At 37.9% G+C, this 26,384-nt stretch overlaps 1 protein-coding gene across 2 annotated transcripts in view; it reads right to left on the bottom strand.

Annotated features, from left to right (window-relative positions):
- Nucleotides 1-26,384, bottom strand: part of LOC126299379 (neither inactivation nor afterpotential protein G-like) — a 222,235-nt gene that overhangs the window by 184,016 nt on the left and 11,835 nt on the right. For both annotated transcript variants that reach the window (XM_049991242.1, XM_049991243.1), the window contains exon 3: nucleotides 13,657-13,865. In XM_049991242.1, the coding sequence (XP_049847199.1) occupies nucleotides 13,657-13,865 (209 nt within the window). The remainder of the gene's footprint in view (nucleotides 1-13,656; nucleotides 13,866-26,384) is intronic.

Raw genomic sequence — 26,384 nt, 5'->3', positions numbered from 1 at the left:
TGTGACTGTTGGTGTCGCCATTCCATACACACAACTGGGCTCCTAGCCTGGTGGCTTATATCTACCTGAAAGTGGTATAGAGATATCCTATCAAGTGTTCACTTTCATGGAACTGTATATTTGTAATTGAAAAGGAAGACTTATCAGGTAAGGAATCTATTATGGCCTACATAAGAACTATTCTGGCATTCCCTTAATCAAGAGGCTTGAGATGGGCTATCCAGTACTGCTTTCAATGTCATTAATATTGGCTGTTTCTAAACTACATCTCACTTGGGTAGCTCCTCAAGTACTATACTCATGAGGGTGAATGATCCCTACTCAAGTTCCCCATCAATGGAAACTTCTTTTAAAGTATTGAGAATCAAATCTGTATCTTCCATATGGCAGTTTGATGTGGTGACCACTTAACTATGCAGATGGGTAAGTCTGAAACACATACCCCATAATTATCTGTCATTTACAACTGGATCAATTGTCATTTCACATCTGGTCATCACCTTCTTCTTCTTAATGTTTGTTTCATCTCTGTTGTCAAACAGACAATTGCCAATGCGGCAAGGGGTCATAGAGTATTAACATTTTAGTGACTTCTGTTTGAGTTGTTAATGAAAAGCATTTTCTTCCCCTGTTGGTTCAGCACAGAGTTATCAATAAAACTTCCCCACAATTTGTTTTTACTTTGAATTTTTTTTAATTTACTCAAAGTTCAAAGTAGAATTTAAGTTTTATACTTGGCAAGTTGACTATCATAATTTATGTTCTAGTGGTCTCTATAAATCCCTTCAAATGAAGGCGACATATGCTTCTTCTATAAATATTTAAATGTTTATTTTTGTTTTCATTTGGCAAGTTTGGTTTAGTACTCCATTTGCAGTATCCTCTCTTTCAATGATTGTACATCATAAAAGATGTTGCTTTTTTTCCCAAAGTACCAAAAGTATTTACTGAGTACTCCAATATTTTATTTCACAGTCAAACAAGTCACTAATATAAGTCAGAAACTACTGCTGGATAGATGAAATGAGGATACATCACACCATTGTAACACTTCTTTGGAGTCCAGTTTTTGTGTTAGTTTTGTGATATATCACGTAGTGGTGTTTATGTTGGCTCATTACATAACACAAATAGAAAGAGAGAAATAAGCAGACACACACCAATGAACCAAGAAAAATACATATCAAAATCATCTTTTAGAGCTGAATAACAGTGTCTGTGGACTGAGAAAGCCATTGTACAATAAAACTACCACACAAATAAAATTTGTCGCACTTCTGTTTTATAATAAGACAGTTAAATTTTGTTTCTTTTAAAACCAGAGATAATACTGCTAACTATGCCTAAATAAAAATATTTCTTTCTGTAAGCTGCTGCATATACATGTCTTTAGCTACGTCATAGAGTATATTCTGTATATGTGATTGTTATAACATCAGCTGGATGTATTATATGGCCTTTTAATTATAAATTGGTACAAGTAACAGTAACTTCAAAAAGACATATTCAGATATTTGTTATGAGGTGGTACTCAAAGTTCTTAGTTGAAGAAGGTGTTGGTGAATCTACTTGATGCTTTTCTCACTAGCCACTCATAGCACAGAGGCAAGAAAAAAAGTGGCATGTTTGAAATGCATGTATCATTGTGCCATAGGACAAGTAATATCAGTATAGAAAACACAGCAACCTGGGCACAACAGTGGGAAACTTGGTTCTGCCTGTCCAAAGCTGGGATAAATGGTGAGTGATACAGGAGTAACATCTCTGAAAAAAGCCTTAGTCCAGCTGACCCAGCTGGTAGTACCTTGTAAGGATCACTTAGCAGGTTTACAGGTAAAGATGGTCAACAGTTCTGAAGGTGGAAGAGGAACATATGGCCCAACGATTGGTGAAGCAGAGGAACTATCTTCATGAAATGATCAGTAGTGTCAGGAAATAATCTGAGGAACCATAAAAAGAGCAGCTTTGTTTTCAAAGTCCTCAAGGACAGTGAGTCTAGATGAAGACACCCTTGAACCAAAATCACATGGTCCTCCAGATTGGGGATTATGGTGGCAGGCCAGTTACCTGTCATTTGTAAAAGTCTTACATTACCAGAAAGCCCAATACTTGCCTCATAAGTTTGGATGGAAAACTTGGAAAATGGCTATGGAAAAGGAGCATGAACACAAAATGATGGAGGACAGTGTTAGAAATTGCATAAGACTTAAACAGTGACATTCTTGGGTTTGTATGCAATATTTGATAATAATGAACTATCTACTAACAAAGATGAGTTCTTTGAAAGGATTAACAATGAAATCACTATAATAGAAAGACTAGAGAAAATACCATCCTCAGGGATTTAAACAGTAGAGTAAGTCAAAGAACAAACAACAAAACAGTGGAGCCACATGGAGAAGAAAATTTGAAAGAGAATGGAGGAAGGCTAATAGAAATATGTAAAAGTCATTAGCTTAAAATACTTAATGGTTACCATACATGCATAGAAATCCTCACGTTTACATGACTGCAACCCACAAGAAATCGAAAATTCATCTTCGTCCATGTAATAAGAAAACAGATCATGAGCATGCTGATTAATAGTGTTTGGGTGTATAGAGATGTTACATGTGATTATAGTCATTAGGTCATTACAGTGATAGACAAATCTTTTATACAGTGTAATCATTACATTAGTAAATAGAGTAGTACAGCATGCCACAGTTGTCAGCTTAAAATTCTATGTCATAGTCAACAAAGGCTTTTAATTCATAAAAGCGGTTGGTAACAAGCCATTTATTCAAATTTTTCCTAATTTCTACATTTTACTTCATGCAGATTCTTTTTTGTATAGATTAACACTTGGTGTATATACAGGTTTATAACAGTCATTATTTTACAGAGAACTAAGACTTAGAATGTGCTTTAGGTTGAGAACATGTAATGACTCTGATTGCTTTCTTCTGCAGAAGTAATATGTTTTGAACATGGAATGATTTTCCTCAGAGAATAAGTCAGTATGACATAATACTTCAAAAAAATGCAAAACAAGATGTTTTAACATAGGCTACTTCTACGCATTTAATAAGACATCTTAAAAGGTAAATTACCCTGGAAAATTTAACACTAATGTATTTTATGTGTTGTTCAAAGGACAGTTTGTTATCTAAGAGCTTTATATAACTGTGACCATTGAAACGACTTTTGTCCTTTGATGAAATACCATTTTCTGTGTTTTGTTCTTGTTCAAGAGAAACCCATTTGACCCAAACCAGTATGATGCTTGAGCAAGTATATTGTCAACAGAATCTTTTGGCTTATTCAGATCATTGTTATAATTTAGGAACATAGAGTCATCTGCAAATAGCACCTTATTGGAGCTTATAAAAGAGGGTAGGTCACTGATCATTACTAAAAACAAAAATGGTCCTAATGAAGAAAGATCACTGCAGAATTCCCACCAACATTTGTTTCTTCGTAGACTTTATGGTGCCACTACACACAACTTGTCTACAGTTTTGAGATTAGTTGTTAATAGTTTTAGGCTGTTATCACTGATGCCACATAAATGGAGTTTCTTAACAAGAGTGTCACATCCTACGCTGCCAAATTCTTTACTCATGTCACAGATAGTGGCATGAGCAAAGCCATTCTCCTGAGACACTTTAATAACGTATTTTATTGCAGGCAACACTTTAAATGATAGTACATGAATACTCTCTCACAGAAACTCAATCAGAAGCTCAGTGATACAGAGAAATCTGTAGATGAAGTGCATTATAAGCCTTGTTCAAATGGCAGGAGAGGTAGCTCTTGGAAAAAAGTGCAGAAGTCAGGATAATGAAACAGAAACACTAGTCAGTCAAAACAGATATACTGTCAGAAATAGTCAGTTAGTAAAACTGAGGCAGATAACAAAGTGATACGTAACTGAAGAGAATGACAAGAAAGCAGTTTCAGCTGTTAAAACAAATTGTGGGATAGCAAGTGTGCTGAGATTATTACACATTACACATTTAGGTGGAGCAAGATAGTCAGAAGTATGGAAATTTATTAAGTCAAATGAGAACAATGTACCCAGATGCAATTAACTCTTTAACTTCTCCAGACATGTTAAAGAGTGTGCCTTTGTACCTATTCCTGTGTGCTCTGAACGTGTTTACGTGCATCACCAGTCCTTCTACCTGGTACTCTGAATGTGTCTACACATAGAAGGACTGGTGGTGTGCATAAATACATTCCAGAGCAGTTAAAGCATTAATATGTATGAAATCATGCATAAACCACTATGAGCAGTTACTGACGGAAAACAGGGAAAAGAACAGAAAAAGCTGTCACAATTTATCATGTGACAAACTGGCATTGTATACAAGAGCAGGGTCCATATCTTTCAAATAAATATAAAATAGTGACCTGTCACAGCTTTGCACAGGTACCAGTAAGTATCTACATATGGACAAAATGTGTGGCATAGCAGTAACAAATTACATACATGGAACTTCATCGTGAATCAGTTTATCTTTTAGTGAAAACCATATCAAACTCCTTACAGTAGTTCCTGAGTTTGGTCTTCATATTCAAACAGAAAAATGCAGCAAGGGACTTTAATTTATAACATGTATAGATATATATGTTTATGTACAGATTCTGGTCAAACTTTGGACACTCTGGAGTTGCAGCAGCTGTTTACTGTAGTGCTTTCCTGCCAGACACTGCATGCTCTGTAGCTGACCAGCTTGTAGCTCCCATCACTGCCATGAGATGTCAACCCGAACACCAATTAAATATGGAACTGGTATCAATACATATGTCACACACTGATTATTATTATTATAAATTATATACACAAACCTTATTCATGGATCAGTCTATCTGTCAGTGAAAACCATATCAGAATCCTTACAGTAGTTCCTGAGATTATATGTACATACAGACAGAAAAATGTGGGGGGTTGGGGGGTGGGGATGGAGCATTTTAATTTAGTAATACATATATAGATTGCAAAGAAAGTAGCATTTATTTTTTGTAAACTAAATAACGCTTACTTATAACTATAGTAGCATTACATAAAGGTATCATACTCTACTAGTACTGAGGAGTTCAGTAAGGAGAATAGGGATTGTTGGACAGGTAAACTGAACTGATTGGACTACTTGACAAACATTTATTTATTTATTTGTTTACATTTTTGCATGAAGGCCACCAAGCTGATGACTTTTGCAAATGTCATACATAGGTTAAGTACATTAGTATAAATAACACTTACATGCAGTAGTGATATGTACATTCATCCCAATATTCTAATTATATTGTGTTGTACAACAGAGGGCACCTAGATTAGAATTCAGTGAGTGAAAATAAACATTTGTTTACTAAGAAGGCTTTTAACTCCCTGCAGAACAGCTTTTGTTCACAAGTTTTCAAAGTATGTGGCAGCTTGTTGAACCATATCTGCCCATTAACGTAAGGGCTATTGTCTGTTATTTTTAATCTTGTCCTCTGAGAGAAGTTGCCCTTACTTCTAGTATCATAATTATGTGTATCACTGCACTTATTTACTTAGTTTTTACTATTCAGAGGAAATATAATAAGTTTATACAAATACAAGGAATTTAAGGTTAAAAACCTATGTTGGCCAAAGTTTCATGACAGGGCTCTGGAGTTTAGTCCACACATTAACCTAATGGCTCTTTTCTGTGATAGTAATAGTCTATTCAGCTGCAGGTCTGCCATAAAACCCTACAATTTAATACTGTAATTAAGAAGTGGATAAACTGTTCCATAGTAAACAATTTTTAGCATTTTAATTGGGACTATTTCTTCCAGCTGACTTATCAGTTGCAAGCTAGTGCTGATTTTCTCACATACAGAATTAATGTGGTTTACCCAATGAAGATTTTTGTCTAGATGGACACCAAGATATTTAATGTTATCCCTTTCTGCTGATGGAATACCACAAATATTTTTTATTTCAACTTTGTGAACCAGTTATCTTATATGTTAGTATATGGGATTTACTGATGTTGGCGTGTACAACCTGGTGTAGAAAATATGTGGTTATTTCAATCATACCCTTAGCTGCAGCTGAGTGTAATGTGTCAAAATATTTTTATAAAATAAGAGAGAGGTGTTATCAGCATAGCTTACTATATGTGACTTGAAGGTTGTGTCATGTAATTGACATAAACCAAGAAGAGAAAGGGACCAAGGATCAATCCCAACAGTACTGTATCTCTAGAAGACTTGAAATGTATTATTATCTATTTTTTATGAAAGTTTAGTACACTGTTCTTGACTTGTCAAGTATGTGGTAAGTAATCATGCAGATGAGTCCTTGATGTTGTAAGCCTTCAATTTCTTAATGAGTAACCCATGGTTGACTGTGTCAAAGGCTTTGGAAAGATCTAAGAATATGCCTGCTGTCTTCATACCTTGGTCTAGGAGGTTGTACACATTATGGAGAAATTCAGCAACTGCAGTAGTTGTGCACTGATCTTGTTGTTTCTCTGTTAACAATTTGTTTTTGTAAAATAAGCAGATGGCTAAGAAACACCTTAATAAAGGTAGGGATCAATGATATTGGGTGGTAGTTTGAAACCTCTTTTGTACTCCCCTTCTTATTCACTGGTTTAACAATGCTTATTTTTAGACTACTAGGATAAGTGCATTCCTCAACACTACAGTTTATGAGATACATTAGTGGTTTGACTCTTTCTTTTATATATTTTTTAACTTCTACACTTGACATACCATCCAAAGCTATCAAATTGTCATGATCCATATCAAGTGCTTAGTTGGACTTTGTGTATAGCAAGAACCTTACTGTTTTCATGTCACCTCTTGATACTGACATTTGCTGTAATCAAAGTTAAATATTGTCAATTACTTTCTAGGAATAAAACTACTAATGTTATTTGTTTGAACTGTTGTATACCATTCTGAGAATGCTACATCCCTTAGGCAGCCTATTGAAAAATGAAATGGCTCTGAGCACTATGGGACTCAACTGCTGTGGTCATCAGTCCCCTAGAACTTAGAACTACTTAAACCTAACTAACCTAAGGACATCACACACATCCATGCCCGAGGCAGGATTCGAACCTGCGACCGTAGCAGTCGCACGGTGGCAGCCTATTAGCAATGAGTGGGCGCAGCTAGGTTTCAGTTCTTTAATTGCAAAAATTGGTCAGTACAAATGTATCACGAGTGGGTAACAGATTTGCTAGGTATGAAAAGGAAATGCAAATTCAAATGTGCTTGTGGTGCTTTATATTCAAATATTATGTTGCGTGATTTGATCATGTGCAATGTATCTAATGTCAAAATAAGAGAACAAATTTTGAAACAGTCTGATCCATCATTTCAGCAGGTAGAGCACAAGCTTGATCGGTACAAATTCGGTGCCTTGTTGGCTGATCCATTTGAGCAGCCAGCTATTTGTCAGGTTGGGTACCTTAGTTGCAATCACCCCATTCTCCACCGGCAGCTTGTGCTAGACAAGCCGAGTAAACAACCTTCCATGCCGCATATGCAGTTTGCTAAATGGGCAGCTACACAGGCAAACAGAATTAAGTCTTGCCCTCACTGTTATACATGTCACAAACGCCAAGACTGCCCCTCCCGACAAGGTCAGTGATATGCTTGTGGTAGTAAAGGAAATGCGCAATCTGTATGTATGCAATGGAACAAACATCAGAATTTGGCCCACTCACAAAAATCTAGTCACAAGGCTTATGTCATTAATGCAGTATATTCTAAGTTTGCTGCTAGCAAGCATGCAGTTTCTACAGTAATATGTCAGTCAAACGAACTTGTTGTTCATTTACTTATTTTGTGGGAAACATGTGAAATTTTCGTTGAACACGGGTTCCTCTGTCACGTTACTAAATTGTCACACATATTAACTGTTAGGCTCCCCACACCTGTCTGAGACTATCACGCAACTGACAGCTTGTAATGGACAAGACATTGCCATCTGCAGAACATGTACTTTGCCTGTCATGCTGTCATGTACCACTTGTATACACAAACAGTGACTTTTACAGTGCTACATTCACATGATTGTAAGAACACATTTGGTCTTGATTCTTTTGATTTGTTTGGCTTTAACATTCAAGACAATGTGTTGTCAGTGTCTGCATTCAAGGCAAAAGATAGTGTAGCTAGTGTGCTAAAGGAAATCCCAGAGCTCTTTTCTGAAGGTTTAAGCAAAGCTAACAATATTGTTGCACATATTACACTGAAAGACTATGCTCAGCCTAAATTTTGCTGAGCCAGAACTGTTCCCATTGCATTACAGGACAAAGTCACTGCTGAACTTAAGGAATTGCAAGATAATGGAGTTATTGCACCTGCATCAGCTAGTCAATGGGTGAGTCCACTGGTTTTGGCCCCAAAACCTTCAGGTCACATTTGCCTCTGTGTTGACATTAAGCCTACAGTCAACCCACAAACTCTAATTGATACTTATCAATTTACACACCCGGAGGATCTAATGAACAAATTAGGTGCTGGATTTGCGTGACACGTATCTTCAAATACCACTCAATGAAGACTCTCAAAAAGTATCTATAGTACATAATTACTCATTTTGGATTGTTTAAATATTTGTGTTTGCCTTTTGGCAGTGCTTCTGCACCCGCCATTTTTCATCAGTATTTGGAACAGCTGACTGCACAAGTGCCAAACTGTTTGAACTATTTGGACGATATTGTCGTAGCAGTTCGTACACCTGAATTGCAAATTAGTGTGCTTTGTTTTGTGTGTTTTCTAATGCAAGACTAAAGTGTAGACTGGACAAGTATGATTATTTAAACCTCAGGTACCTTGGTCATGTTATAAACAGCCAAGGTGTACATCCTCTGCAGTCACATTTGTTAGCCATATGCGATTTGCCAGTTCCTCACAATATCACAGAATTTCTGTCAGTTTTAGGGAAAATGAATTATTATATTCACTTCATACCAAATGCTGCACAAATTGCAGCTCAATTTCATTGCTTGCAATGCAACAATGTCCCCTTTCTTTGGACAGATGAGTGCAAAGTAGCTTTCCTAAAACTTAAAGACACTTTGCTCAGTGATCGATGCTTAGTTCATTTTGATTTTGAAAAACCAGTTGTATTGCAAGTTGACGGTTCCTCTTAAGAAATCAGTGCTGTGCTTTTGCACAGAATTGGTGACAAACCTTTGCTTTCACATCAAAACTATTGTCCAAAGCCCAGTGTAACTATAAACAAATTGAAAAAGAGGTTTTGCCTATTGTGTATGATGGCACCAAATTTCACCACTATTTTCTGGGCAGAAAATTCTACTTAATAACGAATCACAAGCCTTTGCAGTCCTTGTTTCATCTGATGAAACTGGTTCCTGTATGAACTGCCCAAAAATTGCAAATACGGGCTTTGTTGTTGTCTCAATACCAGTAGGAGATTGCGTATCATCCAACAGCTCAACATGGCAATACAGACACTCTTTCACATCTTCCAATTGGCTGTGACACAGACTTTTATGCTTCTGCTACATCTTGTTGTTACATTGATGCTCAGGATTCTGAATTGCTTCAGTCTTTCCTGATGATCTATAGAAAAATTGCACAGGCTGCGGAAGCTGATCCAGATGTTTACATTTTGCTCAAATACATTTGCACATCTTGGCCTCACTCATTGAATAGCATATAGAACTGTGTAGTGTGCCATTACTTTGCATTCTGGCATAGCCATGCTTGCACATTGGTACAGCCATGTTGTACAGAAAGGTGTAATTTTTGTTCACAATGACAGTGGACAGTCATGTGTGTTGATCCCTAAAGCTTCACAAAAAGAAGTGTTGCATTTACTTTACCAAGGACACTGGATGATTGTTTAAATGAAATAGTTTGTGCATTGACACTGTACTTGGCAGGTTATGGATGCTCAAATAGAACAGACAACGTCACCGTGTCACGTATGTGTAGAAAATCAGTCCAGCCGCCACAAAAAGTCACTACTTGGCCTAAGTTGCAATCATCATGGCAACGTGTGCACGTAGACTTCACAGGACATTTTTGGAGCACACACTGGTTTGTTGTGGTTGACTCACATAGCAAGTTTCCTTTTGTTGTGACCACGAACTTGACAAAGTCAGGTAGCACGATTCAGGTGTTGTCTTTGATTTTTTGCCTAGAAGGTTTACCTCAAGTAATAGTGTTAGACAATGGCACTCAGTTCACATCAAATTAATTTGAAACGTTTTGTCAATGCAATGGCATACTGCATCTAATTAGTGTACCGTTCAGTCCACCGTCAACTATTTTTCACCTCATATCGATCGAAACCACGAGACGGACCATTGCCGGTGGAAAATGCTTTACAGCTGCCGCCATTGCACACTGCTCCACCCTCCTAAGCATCTGGCACCAAAAGAGGGCTGCAAGTATCACTTCACACTACATGATATTGTCTATTATAGGGTTTTTAGCGGCAGCAGACAGTGGGCACGAGGCGAGATCGTCTGTCGACATGGTGCTCGCATGTTTCTTCTTTCAGGACCAGATAATTTGCAGTGCCACCATCAAAATCAAATTTCCCTCTGTCACATATACAATGATCTTACAATCTCTCTTCCCTCAGATTCATGGGTTCAGAGGACAGCGAGGCCACGACACCATCGGATGACCCCATGAAGATGGAGCCTTCACCTCCTCTGCCTCCTCTCATCCTACCGATGAAGCTGGACCCATCCACGCTGCACCAGTTGCTGCCTTCTTCCTCTAATTCATGGCAGCAGGAGGTGGATATGTACCCTACTGGTCATTTTGCGGGGGACGTTTCCACCAGAGCACAGGCAAGATGGTGGGGTATGGCCGGAAGCCCGATTTCGCCTGCAGCCACAGCTTCCAGCCCATCAAGGTGCAAACACTCCTGCATCACCCTCCATGGCCCCACTCCACATACAACAATGGCCCATCACTTTGAAGGGGAGGAATGTTCTAGCATCACCACAAGCGATGGAATGAAGATGCGGAATGCATGAACAGAGAAGACAGTGAGGAAATGGCTAACAGCTCACGGAACTGGACCGTATCGTGCCAAGAGTGACACCTGGAAGAAGTGAATATAAACACCACTCCTGCTAGCCTCGACTGCTCAGATTGGGCCAGTCTGCAATGAATAGATTGTTGTGATCCATATTAAATGCTTACTTGGATTTTGTGTATAGCAAGAACCTTACTGTTTTCGTGTTGCCTGTTGCTAGTGACATTTGCTGTAATCAAAGTTAAGTATTATCAATTGCTTTCCAGAAATAAAATTACTAATGCTATTTGATGGAATTGTTGTATAGCATTCCAAGAACACTGCATCCCTTAGGCACCCTATTAGTGATGAGAGGACAAGACCCCACAGATCCTTCCACATGGTAGATTCTAGCCCACTTTCAGAGAGTTGATATTACTATTGCTCATAACTAATTTCTTTTCAAACGTTTTTGGTATTATTTTAGAAACTATTTTTCTATGTTCTATCTGCTGTGTAAGGTGGTTTGAGTGATGAAAGTCTTTGTTACTATACTTAACAGAGTATTCAGGAGGTTTGTTAATGATTGCATAACCTGTCCTGGTAGAACTAGAATCTAAGATCCTGGTATCCATGGTAACTATATTTCTAAGACAGTATGAAGTTAATACATCTACAAGTTCATGTTAGCTATGTTGTTGAAGTTTGTATCAATGCTAAGGTCTCCAACTGTAGTAAAGTCATTGGGACCACTTTGCCAAATTATGATATTGAAGCTATTGGGAAAATCAATTACATCTGCACAAGGTGGTCTGTACATTCCTATTAGCTTATGTTTTACTACATTCACTCCATGCTCTTTTAGTTGAATTGCAATACCACTTACTTCTAATATCCAATCTTCACCATATTGCCCAATAAATTTAAGTTTCTTAGACGGAATATGTTCGCTCACAAAGATTGCCACACCACCCACCTTATGCTGTTTCCTACAATAACTGTTCACCATGAAATAACTGTCTAGTTTATAATAGTTAATTTCATTACATTTTAGATCATGTTCAATTAATACTAACATTTGTGGCAGATGCTCCTTTACAAATACCAGTAGTATACTGAGTTTCTTCCTAAGGTACTGTACATTCAGATGTATCGTGCTAAGTGTTGCCTGGGTTTCTTCTCTGTTTATGCATCTGTGGATGTTGATAATGGAACCAAGATTATCTTTGCTGTTGTATTTATCTTCTACATGCATAATTACACTAAGTTCACAGGGTTCACTTATACCTAGTTTGCCTGGTTAATCACAGCTGTAATTGATCTTTTCTCTAAACAAGCTTCAGGAAAATAACCTAGTGCTATTGCTTCCGTATCATTGGTGTATGGGGGATAGAGAACTTTTATTTCATTCACTAATCTTCATTTTCCCTTCCTGTTCATGTGTAGCCCATGCTGGGTGTGTTAATCTCAGTTCATTTTGCTAACATCTATTAATTTTAGATAGTTTCTGTGCACTGAATTGTGAGTTTCTGTTTACCTATTAACACAAGACCACTTTGGAAGGTCATATAATACTACTACATTTTTTACAATAACATTGGTATGGTGTATTTGTGGTAATAAATTTCTGAAAATTCTCAATGCTGATTTGCTTTTATTTCTGTATACGTCAATGGCACTGCCTATAATCACAAAGCAGTTGTCTTTGTTACATTTACTTGTTTCCATGGCTATGATTTCTACCACAGAATCAAATGCAGATCCAGGTCTGAGTTTAGCAAATGCTGAATAATCTACATCTACATCTACATCTACATCTACATCCATACTCCGCAAGCCACCTGACGGTGTGTGGCGGAGGGTACCCTGAGTACCTCTACCGGTACTCCCTTCTATTCCAGTCTCGTATTGTACGAGGAAAGGATTGTCGGTATGCTTCTGTGTGGGCTCTAATCTCTCTGATTTTATCCTCATGGTCTCTTTGCGAGATATACGTAGGAGGGAGCAATATACTGCTTGACTCTTCGGTGAAGGTATGTTCTCGAGCTACTGAGTGTCTCTCCTGCAGAGTCTTCCACTGGAGTTTATCTATCATCTCCGTAACGCTTTCGCAATTACTAAATGATCCTGTAATGAAGTGCGCTGCTCTCCGTTGGATCTTCTCTATCTCTTCTATCAACCCTACCTGGTGCGGATCCCACACTGCTGAGCAATATTCAAGCATTCTAAGTTCATATTCTCACGAAGGGAAACAGAGAGGCTTTTTCTGTGGCTATCAGCATAAATTAGGAGTTTTTACTTTTTTTTCTTTGTTTTTCTTGGTGTTTAAAGATTTATGTTTGGAGCTTTGTTGCAAGTCTTGTTGTGTGTTGTTTTGTAAGTGCTAGTAGTTGCTTCACAGACTCAATCTTGGGCTGGGTTCTTGGACAGTACAGGAGATGTTGTGAGACTTGCATTTTCTGCTTGCTTGTGCATTTTCGTCAATAAATCCCACTTCTGCTGTGATGAATGGATGCTGTTAGCTTCATTCTCATTGATATTATTGGTGCAAATTTTTCTTACACCTTACTCTTTTTAAGTGAAGGGCTGACTACAGATAACAATGGTACTATTTAACCTAGGCCACAAAATTAATTTGTTTTCATTACTTATATGAATAAAATGAGCTTCAGATAACATACCTGGTCTTTGAGACCCCAGGATGAATGCTTCTGTGGTAGAGTACGATAGGCCCAGTCGCTTTCAGACTGGGATCCCTGAAGTAAAGGAGCTGCAAGTGGTACTGATGAAAGCCAGTTTGGTACACCACCTGCCTCTATGAGTAGGACTGAAGCATGTGCCTCAGAGCTCAGACGTGAAGCTAGCACACAACCTGCTGTTCCTGCACCCACTGCAGTGACACAAAAGAGTGTGCATATCATACATTAATACACCAATTACCAAACTCTCTCTCTCTCTCTCTCTCTCTCTCTCTCTCTCTCTCTCTCTCTCTCTCTCTCTCTCTCTCTCTCTCTCTCTCTCTATAGCAACCAGAAAAAGATAATTAACAGGTGTGACCAAATTAACCTGCACTAGGAAGATAGAGTTCTGTCTAATTGAAAGGATAAACTGCAGTCAAAAGCTAAAACTAGTATTGTAAGGTCCTGGATTGTGGTATCAATAAAGTAAAATATATTTACTACACATGTTAAACAAAACACCCAAAGAATAAAACAAAAATTATCTGTGGCATTACACCATGTGAGAAAAACTGTTGTTTTTTTTTAAGTGTTTTTATGGTCTATTTTATAATATATTGGTCTTAAACTAGAAAAATAATACTAACACTTGCAAATTACATTACAGACCATGCAAAAACTCACATTCTAAGTCAACTAGAATTGAATGACTTAATACACTATCTAGGATTAACCAGTTCAAATGCAGAGATGTTAATTCCAAGATCGCTTGTCAGATAAAAACAGCAAGATACTTAAATTCAAAAGAAACCACATATTACTTCATGTTCGTGTATTAATTGTGATATTGCCGTTACTTTGGTAGTGAAGTTTACATAAAATCCAAAACAACTGACAACTTTTCATCAACAGTTCTTGTAGGTGATCAGTCTGCAGCCCGTGGTCTTGCGGTAGCATTCTCGCTTCCTACGCACGGGGTCCCGGGTTCGATTCCCGGTGGGGTCAGGGATTTTCTCTACCTCATGATGACTGGGTGTTGTGTGTTCATCATCATTTCATCATCATTGACTCGCAAGTCACCGAAGTGGCGTCAAATAAAAAGGACTTAGCACTACGGCGGCCGAACTTCCCCGCATGGGGCCTCCCGACCAACAGTGCCATACGATCATTTCATTTCATTCAAGAGAATTAAAAAAGTATTGTAAGAGGATGTATAATCCTCTTTGGATACTAAATTATGAGAAACAACAGTAATATGTTATTCACTGAACGTGCCAGGTACGACAGTTACCCAGGTTTCCTTTTCATACAGAAAAGTTGTGGTTAGTCATTAAAGTATGAATTTTAACTACTTGAGGGTCATCTTCTCAGCTGTGTATATACAACTAGGGCTCATTACACATTTCACCTAAGCACTGTATATTTCTTTTGTAGGACAAAATTAACTTCACAACAGCAACTAAGGTAAATATCGAAAGAGAAATTTTCAATGAACCTCACTTGAAGAAGCTGATACACCCTGTAGAAGTGTTTCATAGATTCTTAAAAAGAAACTGCAGAGTACAGAATTATCAACAAGTGGTTATGTTTTTCTTGATGTTTTCCATTACTTTATACGGGGAATTTTGATATGTGCAGCTTCTAAGTAAACATTTTCAAATGCTTCATTGTTTATTTCAATTCAAATCTTTTTGTCTTCTGGTAAACCCTTTCTACGTTAGCCTTTTAGCTGCATTTCCAACAACTGTGTTTGACATTAAGTTCTCACTGTAGTGGCCTGAAGACTACAGGGTACCTACAATATCACAATTTTTCCAAGAAAGTAACAGTTCCACAGCTTTATCAATAGTTTATTTTTATTGTATTATTTTTTTTATCACTGTTGGTTTTATGGTCATTGCCCCATTCTCAAATGTTCCTGTATAAAAACAATACACACCATGTAAAGAGACAAATCTTGGTGATTATGTTAAAAGATCTACACTGTCATTAATTTATATAATACATAATAGGACTTTTTCAATTCAAAGCATAAAATACAGTTTAGGTTACAGATAGCTAAGCAACACATTAAGCAAATAACTATACTTTTCTTAAGAATGAAACTCGTATGATGACTTTGAAAGAATAAGGGTAATAATCCATATTATCTAAATAAAATGTTGAATGAAAATATGTTGTTTTGAGCAGCACTTATCTCATAGACATCTGTTTGATACAACTGTAAAAACCAGAGACTACATCTTCTATCTAATAAGGGGAGGCCATGATTTTGGGATCATAGATTTACTTCAAACTATGCACACTTTTAATAGGACATTCAAACAACATAATGTGCAAGTAGTAAGCTGCACTGCACTTTAAATTCCGTGAAAATCATGTGAGAAATCTTATAAGTCTATTAAGTGGCTTATGTATCTGTGAGTAGATGCCAGATGTTAGAGTTCATGGTAGCCAAATGATCAGGATTCAAGCTTCTTAACATGAACGTGTATGAAGTGACAGTTCAGCTCCCACTCAAATTTACTTTTTAATCTATACTATCAGAAGAAAGAAAAATGTTTCAAAATGTCAAAAAGGTGTGTTTTCCCTTACAAATTCTGAACACTCCCTGTAAATATGGGATAACTGCATTCATTCAATGTAGTAGATCCTGTTTCAATTTATGTTTTCCATATATGTATGACAAATACCATCTTGCAACCTGTGATGTCAAGAGCACATCTAACAAGTAACTATACATTACTCTTGTGGTCTTGCAGATTGCGACATACTGTATTACTGAACTACATCATTGGCAACATTATTTATTGATGTTTAGATTAGGTTAGATTAGAATCAGTTTTTGTTACACAGACCCAAAAAATGAGATGATGCTCATGAGTGTGGAACATGTCAGAATGTATAACATAAAACATTTGAATATAATACTTTCTACCCTGATTGTTTGTCAGGAGATTATCAAACTAGATGAACAAAATACAGTAAACTGGATATTTACAGAATTAATACGCTATCAGAATGAAACATTGTTATGCACTATTAATAAATTTATCACACACAAAATACCTAATCTTGACTGTTGTGACAAAGTGCTATCAAAACTGAAATCTTACAAACATTTTTACTTAATCTGGATTAATAGTCTCTGTTAAGATATTCATCTATAGAGTAGAAGCAGTTGCCTATCAAAAAGTCTTTCAAACTGGTTGCTGGCAATCTATTGAAAATGTGTGTTTCTGAATATTGGACCTGTTTTTGGACCAAGGTAAGTGATTTTAGGTCTTTATGTAGATTGTTCTTTTTCCTAGTATTGATACTATGTATTGAGCTATTGATTCGAAATAAAGACATATTACTTACAACAAATTTCACTCATGAATAAATATACTGAGAAGCAGTGGTTAGAATACAAATATTCCTTGAACAGGTTTCTACATGGTGTTCTTGAATTTACACCACAAATGATTCTTATTACACACTTTTGCACGATAAAAACTTTTGCTCAGTTTGATCAGTTACCCCAGGATATGATCCCTTATGATATAATTGAATGAAAGTAAGCAAGCATGTAAGGTTTTTTTTTTTATATCTCCTTCATCTGACATCATTCTCACTGCAAATACAGACTTGTTTAGGTGCTTAAGCAATTCTGTGATATTCCCTTCCCAAGTGAATTCATTATCGAGATGTAATCCCAGAAATTTAACACTGTCAACCTCTTCAATCTGGATGTCTTCATATGTTATACACATGCTGGAAGGAAATCTCTTACAGGTTGTGAACTGCATACAATGGGTCTTTTCAAAGTTTAATGACAGCGAATTAGCTGTAAAATGTTTATTAATGTCAGTGAAAATTTGATTAGCAGCCATTTCTAAATCTACTTGACTTGCTACTTATTGGAATCTTTGTATCATCTGCAAACAAAACAAACTTAGTATCTTGCAATGTGATGGATGAGAGGACAATAATGTACAAAAAGGAAAAGGAATGGACCCAAGATGGGGCCTTGAGGAACAGCACATGTAATTAACTCCCAGTCAGGTGAAAACTGATTGCTTACTGCACAGGTATTTCGCAATGACACCCTTTGTTTCCCATTAGTTAGATAAGGCTGGCAGCACTGCCAGTGACACTGTAATATTTTGATTTACTTAAGAGAATGGCATGGTTCACACCATCAAAGGCTTTTCATAGGTTACTGAAAATTCCAGTAGCCTCTAATTTATCATGTAATGAATAAAGTACATTCTCACTGTGTGTTTAAATAGCTTTCACTATATATCAGAAACCTTAAGAAATCCAAACTGTGACTTGGACAATATATTATTTACATGTATATACTTAAGGAGATACATGAACACAACCTTTTCAAATATTTTTGAGAAATCCAGCAAAAGTGAAATTGGTCGACAGTTTGATGGCATCTCTTTATTCCACTTCTTCTAAAGAGGCTTAACTTAAGCATATTTTAGCCAGTCTGGGAACGTTCCACTCCTGAGAGACTGATTACACAAATAATTTAAGATAGAGCACAATTCACATGAGCGCTCTTTGATTAACTTTGCTGATAAGTTATCATACTCACTAGAATACTTAGATTGTAAGGATTTTATGAAGGAAGCTATTTCTTTGGGACACGTGTCATTTCCAGTTTTCTTAAGTTATTTTTCAAGAGTGGTCTCAGGTATTCCATTTTGCTATTCACCAAACCTGATAACCCCAAGTTGTCAGTAACAGAAATGAAGTACTGTTTAAGAGGTTTGCAACATTGCATGCACTTGTTACGAACCTCTCATTTATATTTGAAGCTACATGTTCCCGTTCCTTTTTGGTCCCACCTGTCTGTCTTCACTATATCCCATACAGTTTTTATTTTGTTGCCTGATGTGATTATCTTCTTCTCATAATAAAGCTGCTTTGATTTCTGGATTACTTGCTACAATATTTTACAGTATTCTTTGTAATGCATTATAATGCAACATCAGAGCTGTTTCTAGATAGTAGATGCAGTCCACTTTTTGTCCCAAATGATATCTTTATTCTTTGTGTAATCAATGGTATTCTTTTTACTTCTGTGTGATTTGAGTTACCTTTGGGGGAAAACAATTTTCAAAAGTGGAGGTAACTTTATTAATGAATGCTTTGTATTTTCCATTTGAGACAGAAGTATTGTAAACATCTATCCAGTTCAACCTTTAACACAAGATGCTGTGTGTCATGATCAGATAGCCCATTTACTATTGGTTTTGTGATATGACTTTTTTCTCTAGGTTTGTTTGACTTGGGCTTTCCAAACCTGTCCCTCATCCTTCAAAATTTAATTAAAAAGAGTAAATAGATTAATAACATGAAATTTACTACAACTTCATGAAAATGCACATAGGTATTTTTCAATTATATTGTATTTTCAAAATCATATAATGCAGATAATATGACCAGTGATGATAAAATATAGGTTAAAAAACATGTGTTAGCAGGATTTGTACTGTCGCCTCATTTACAACCCTCTTGCTATGTGCAATCGCTAACCAGTTGACCACAATGACATCTTACAGCACACAACATTGCACAGATACATACGTTACATAATAGATGTGTGATACTTATGTAGCAGTTTTCTAGGAATTGCCTGAGTAGTGCTCCCTACTACTTGCACATTATGTTGTTTTAATGGCCTACTAAAGGTGTACAAAATCTGAAATAAATCCATGATCCCAACAACATGGCCTCCCCTTGTAAGCTTAATATCAAGTATAAGGCAGGAATGTATGGAAAGCAGCATGGTTTAATGCAATGTACGGCTGTCTAGTTTAACAGCTATTTAATAAGCCATGACTGGATAATACTAACACTAATTATTCAGAGACGAATGGTAAAACTGGTATAAGCCAACAATGGGGAAGATCAGTTTGTGCTTTTGTAAAGTCTAGGAATATGCAAAAACATACTGACTCTTTGACATCTTAGAAGATAGACTGAAGAAATGCAAATCTACATTTATATCATTTGTATGTTTGTAGAAATTATGTGATAATGTTTACTGAAATACATACTTTGGAAATTTGAATGTAGCAGGGATAAAATATAGGGAGTGAAAAGTTATCTACAATTTATAGAGCAACCACACTGTAGTTATAAGAGTTGAAGGATGTGAAAAGACGGCAGAAGCTGAGAAGGAAGTGATATAGGGTAGTAACATATCACTGATGTTATTCAATTTGTACACTGAGCAAGCAGAATAGGAAACCAAAGAGAAATTCAGACTCAAAATTAAGGTCCAGGGAGAAGAAACAAAAAGTTTAAGGCTTACCAGTGACAATGTAATTCTGTCATCATTGGAAAAAGACTTGGATGTGTTGTGTGGATGAGTATTATGATTGCTTGTACAGTGGAGTTTTGTTACTGTGTTGTTGGCGTGAAAGGAAGGGAAAGGGTGAAACTTGGTGCTGGCACATAGCCCACTTTTCTTCCATGGCTCCCAGGGGGCCACTGAGCTCTATGTCCTCAACTGACAGATGGATCACCATCAACAGCGTAACATACCCTCACTTCATAAGATACCCTCACTTCATTAGATACCCTCACTTCATAAGATACCCTCACTTAATGACACCCTGTGGAGAAGTTTAGAATTTAATTGTGGGCAATGATGCAAATATTGGTGATCAGTAACTTTATGCAGTCACCTCTCCTCCCCTTGCCTTCCAAATACTGGTAGTGAAAATTTTCACCACCAGGATTCATACCAACTTACTTCTGACCTGAGCATTAGTACACAGGCATTCTTTAGCTATCTCTGCTATAGAGATGAGTTTATGTGTCATGTAAAATAGGAAATTATTGTTTTCCAAAGGAACTGAGATTTCTGTGTCTGTTCATAATATGTACAAACAACACAGCAATACATGATATCAAATGATAAAATGAGATCTTGATGCCTGAGAAGAGAGAATAACTCAGAGCAGCCATCACCAGGATTAAAAAGGAAAAAGGCAACCATTTTTACTAGCTTTTAATTTATACGTGATTCATAACATAAAGGAATATGATTTATAGCAAAGGGGAAAAACTGTAATGTTTGATAGATGCTAAAAATACCATAATTAGTTTTAAAAAAGGAAGGTTGTGTGGGAGGAGTTAGAAAGAAATAAATTAAAATTTTGTGACCAAAATGTATTATAAATGAAGTAAAGGATCAAAACTCTGAGTTCTATCACTTTACAAATCTCAGAGAAGTTACAGTGGGCAAACTCGCACTCAAGGAAAGATGAGTGGAGAAAAGACTGAGAAACTATTTGTGGCATCTAATTGGGGAATTGTAGGAATGTGGATACATGTAATCTGCTAAACAAATTCTGTCCACAAAAATGTACCTTTGGTTTTTACCTCAGCAGAATGTTGTTATGCTTCTTACTGAAATATTTTTCTGAATATTTTAAAAAGCTGAGAGTAATGTAGTTTTTCCCAGTATTTCTGGATTGTGTATATGAAAATTACTACATTAAAATGCCGTAGCCACACTATTTACTTGCAAGTTGCTTCAAGGTGACATAACATCTCTGCTAAATTTGATAAACAAAGCAATGATGAAATTTAAACTATCACATCTCAAGTGATCATTTAAGAATACATTCTGTAATAAACCACAAAAGAAAATTCCCTAAGATTCTTTTACTATCCAGTAGCCATGGTAGGCACTGTGGAGGTTTTCAGCCAGCCTATGTGAACAAAACCGTGTGTACAGTTAAATTATGTGGTTTATACTGTAGAGGAAGAGTCAAAAGGCTCAGCAAACCATAACTGTGTCATAATATTAAGGGAAAAAAACAGAAAAAGAGTAATAGAAGAGAATCTATAGACTTCAACAATGCTCTTACCAATTTGTTATGAAAAACTATGCACACAGAAGTTATCAATACAATACTTTTCTCTTTTTACTTTTATTATTTTTATTTTATTTATTTCTTTTTGTGAGAGTTTACAGAAGAAAGTTTAAGGTTTAGCATGCTGTGGACAAAGATGTCACAATAAATGAAACAAAATCTCCTTTTTAGAGGAGGCATCCCAGCATACCTTAAGCATTTTAAAGAAACCACAGAAAAGCTAAATATGAATGAGGATTTGAAATGTCACATTCCCAAATGCAAGATCAGTGTCTTACAGCCAGCTGTACCATCTTGCTCACTGTGGATAATGTAGTGGTTGAACAAAAAATTAAGCTTTCTCATCAATTTAAGCATGCTTCACCATAGGAAAAACAACCAAAAAGAATATAATAAACTTCAAAAAGCTCCCAAGGTAAGCAATGCTATATTTTTTGAGTTGTCCACCATAATATTCAGTCTATAAGAAATAAAGTACAATGACCATAAGATAATTTGTTGGTTTGCATTATGGCACATTCATGTAGAGGGTCTGCAATATATATATAGCTTTTAAGTCATGCAGCCTACCATGCCATTGTTCCAGAATCACGATGGGAGGTGTTACATCATCCATATATATCATGAAAGGAATTGTGTATAAAGCTAGAAACTGCATTATTTCACTAATACAGTTATTAGCTGTAATTATTGTGATAATTAAGTAATACATGGAATCAATTCAAGTAACACAAATGTGGCTTCATTCATAAGCCTCTGAACAACAATGGAAATAAGCCTCTTATGACTCCACATGTAACAAGACATAAGAATCATACAGCAGGTGCAACATAAGTGATACACAGAACAGCTGATGTGAGTGGTAAAAACTAAAAAAAAAACATAGTGAAAGAGAGTCAGCACTGCTCTACAAATATACAGTTGCAAGTCACTGGGAGACAACATGGTAGACACCGTGGCATGTGCACACTTCCTACAGGTGACCTCTAGTGGCTGGCCCTCACTGATACAGTTGGTGGTTGATTTAAGTACATGCACAGTGACACTACACTCAGCGCACTCACACTTGAGCACACTAGTAGCAGGATGCAGCACACCTCTAACTCATCCGAAGAGGGCACCCAGGCAACAAAGGAGATACCAGTGTCCCAACAAGAGAAACGTCCATCAGATTTGGAGCAGTGGCAGCCAGTGATGACGGTTGGCAGATCAATGTGCTGAGTGGACACTGGAATTTAGGGCTGGGACACACAAAAATGCAGGGATGCATGAAGGCGGTGGGCCCATGTGGTGCTTGATAACAGCACCAGGGAGGAGTGTTCCACTGCCATCCCTGCATCATCATCAGCAAGCAGGTCTCAGTGCAGAGGAGACATGGCTGGACACACTGATGTTGATGGATGAGGGGATGATGGCGAGGGAGCCAATGGAGGCAACCTGACTGAAACAGCAGTCTAGGAAAACAGACCTGAGGCCAGACATGGACCAGCACCCAGCTCTGGAAAGCTGAAATCCCAGGGAGCCGCATGTGAAGGAAGCAGCCAATAGGATGGGTGTGCTTTGGCAGCAGGTAACAACAGGCTCAAGGTGGGGGCTGATGTGGTGGGCTGCACTGATGGGGGCAGCCCCTGCAAGTTGGTATCATCCTGCAGCAAGCATGGGCGCAACTGATCAAAGTAGCACAAGAGCGGCAATATGGACATTGTGAAGATGGTGTCCTGCTAGTAGACAACAGTGATTGGTATCAACTTGTGCTGGCAAGCAAACCCTCTCGCCCACACAGAGGATCCTGGCGCAAATGGCTGCATGAACTTCAATGTGGCAGTTATGGTGCAGGTTGCAGAAGGTGGAGGAGTGTGCATAGCTGCTGGCCGTGAAGCAACTCAGCTGGGGTCTGCTCCCCCATTGACCAGAAACAACAATTGTTCAGAATATTGAGAAGGACATCGTCAAGGTGGAATGGTAGATCCGTAACATGATGAATGCCTTGAGAGGAACAAAACAACTGAAAGGTATGAGGAAAGAACTGGGGCAAATTATTGGAACTAAAGCACAAGGTTACCTCACAACAGGAAAAAAAACTTGAAACATATATGAATTGTGACCACAGCAAACAATGGCACACAACAGAGAATGTAAGGAAACTGGGAAAATACATGCACAACCAAGGGGCAATAGGAATTCGAGAAGGGACTGGGGGAGTCTGCGTGAATGCATTCCCATGGCTGGTGTGGAGCATGCCAGGGGGACAGCAACACCCTGTGAGCTGCCTATTGTCAGGAACATTGCTCACAAGCCATGACAAAATGACAGTTTTGCCATCAATCCTAGGCCAAGAAACGTGTCTTCTAGTTAACAGTTTAGTACACAAAACTCCCCAATGGCCCTGATGGAGAAGGCACAGTACATTATGCTGTAACATGGTGAGAATGACTACTCTGGGAGAGAGGTCTTGCATGGACAACAGCAAAACACCACTGAAAGTGGAGAGGAAATACCATAAGTCTGAGTTCTGACCCAGTGGTTTATCTGCTCATTTGAATAAACAAAACATCACGGCAACGAACTGGGTCAGTGGCAACAGTTGCTGCTATGCATGAGCTCATAATTGGGAAACCCTTCACTGCAGCTTGCATTTCAGTATCATGATGGAAGGAAAGCAATTCTTCATGATCAAAGTTGGGATCAGGAACCCCAGGAAGGCAGAACAAGGCATCCACATTGACATAGTAAGACAAGAACAGTGCCCATTGTTGGACTGGGTGTGCTGCTTTGTCAGGCAAGGAAGTGTGAGGATTGAACAAGGAAACCAAGGGTATATGGTCAGTAATAAGGTGAAACTTGGAGCCATACAAAAATCATGAAATTTCTGAACAGTATAGACTATGGCAAGAATCTCTTTTGCCACCTGAGAGTAATGATGCTGGGCCAGAGAGAGAGATTTATAGGCAAAAGTAACGGGTCATTCAGAGCCATCAGCATATTGGTGTGCTATGACAGTGCTGAGGCTGTACTGTGAGGCATCTGTTGCCAAAACTATGAGCTGATCCACAGATAACATAGATAAACAAGGGCATGAGAGTAGTCTGGCTTTCAACATTTGAAAAGCACACTCATAATCCTGGCTCCAGTGAAAAGGTACGCTCTTGCATAACAAGGCATGCAACAGGTGGGAAAATGTGGCTGCCCATGGCAGGAATTCATGGTAGTCAGCTATCTTTTCAAGGAAGGCCTGAAACTCCATCATGGATGAGGGATGAAACATGGATGTAACAGAGGAGATGAGGTCTGGCAGAGGGCAAACCCCATCCCGTGAGACCTCGAACCACAAATAAACATAGGTGGTTGAAAAAACTGACATTTTGCAAGGTTACAGTGTAAGCCTGCAGACTGTAAGACAGAAAACAAAGTCCACAAATTTTTTAAGTGATGAGCTAACAAGGAGCTCATGGCAAGAGTATCATCCAGATAACTAATGCAACACAGGGCAGGCATAGTCAGTTGCTCCAAAAATCACTGTAAAATAGCAGCAATGCTAGCCACATAAGAAGAAGGCACAAAAATATTGATAGAGAGCAAAAGGAGCTCAGTTCAATTCAGTTTATTGTTGCAAATTTTAGACCAGTTATCTGGAAAATCTAAACAAGTTATACATATTCGTTAATCATGGTGACATACAATGTTTTACATTGTGTATGTAATAGTAAATCATTTTAACAGCAGCCATTAGGAATATTACTGTAGAAGTAAAACAGAACATTAGAAAAATAAGATTCAATTAAAAAATAACATAAAATAAAGGGAATTAACCCAAGCTACAAGTGACAATACCAGAGAACAAAAGTTGCTACTCCACATATAGCGGAGATGCTGAGTCGCGATAGGCACAGCAAAAAGATTCACACAATTATTGCAAACGCAACCTGCACACATGTCTGCAGTGTCAGAGAACTGAAACCACACTGTGAGCAGCAGAACCTTTGCATGATGGGAGTGGTGACTGGGTGGGGGTAAAGAGGAGGCTGTGGTGGGGAGGGGGGAGGGATAGTATGATGGGAGTGGCGGACAGTGAAGTGTTGCAGTTTAGACGGAGGGCAGGAGAGAAGGTGCAGAGGGGGGAGGGGGTAAGTAGCAGAAAGGAGAGAAATAAAAAGAAGAAATAAAAAGAAATGTAAAGACTGGGTGTGGAGATTAAATGATGGCTGTGAAGTGCTGGAATGGGAATAGGGAGGGGGCTGGATGGGTGAGGACAATGACTAACGAAGGTTGAGGCCAGGAGGGTTACTGGAATGTAGAATGTACTACACGGATAGTTCCCACCTGCACAATTCAGAAAAGCTGGTGTTGGTGGGAAGGATCCATATGGCACAGGTTGTGAAACAGTCACTGAGATGAAGGATATCATGTTTGACAGCATGTTCAACAACAAGGTGGTCCACTTGTTTTTTGGCCACAGATTGTCAGCAGCTGTTAATGTGGACAGACAGCTTGTTGGTTGTCATGCCTACATAGAATGCATCATAGTGGTTGCAGCTTAGCTTGTAAATCACATGACTGGTTTCACAGGTAGCCCTGCCTCTGATGGGATAGGTGATGTTAGTGACCGGACTGGAGTAGGTGGTGGTAGGAGGATGTATGGGACAGGTCTTGCATCTAGGTCTATTACAGGGGTATGAGCCATGAGGTAAGGGACTGGGAGCAGGGGTTGTGTAAGGATGGACAAGTATATTGTGTAGGTTCGTTGGACAGTAGAATACTACTGTAAGAGGGGTGGGAAGGATAGTGGGCAGGACATTTCTCATTTCAGGGCATGACAAGAGGTAATCAAAACCCCAGCGGAAA

This window comes from Schistocerca gregaria, chromosome X (assembly GCF_023897955.1).
Source record: "Schistocerca gregaria isolate iqSchGreg1 chromosome X, iqSchGreg1.2, whole genome shotgun sequence".
NCBI lineage: Eukaryota > Metazoa > Arthropoda > Insecta > Orthoptera > Acrididae > Schistocerca > Schistocerca gregaria.
This window is presented reverse-complemented; position numbering and strand designations above follow the sequence as displayed.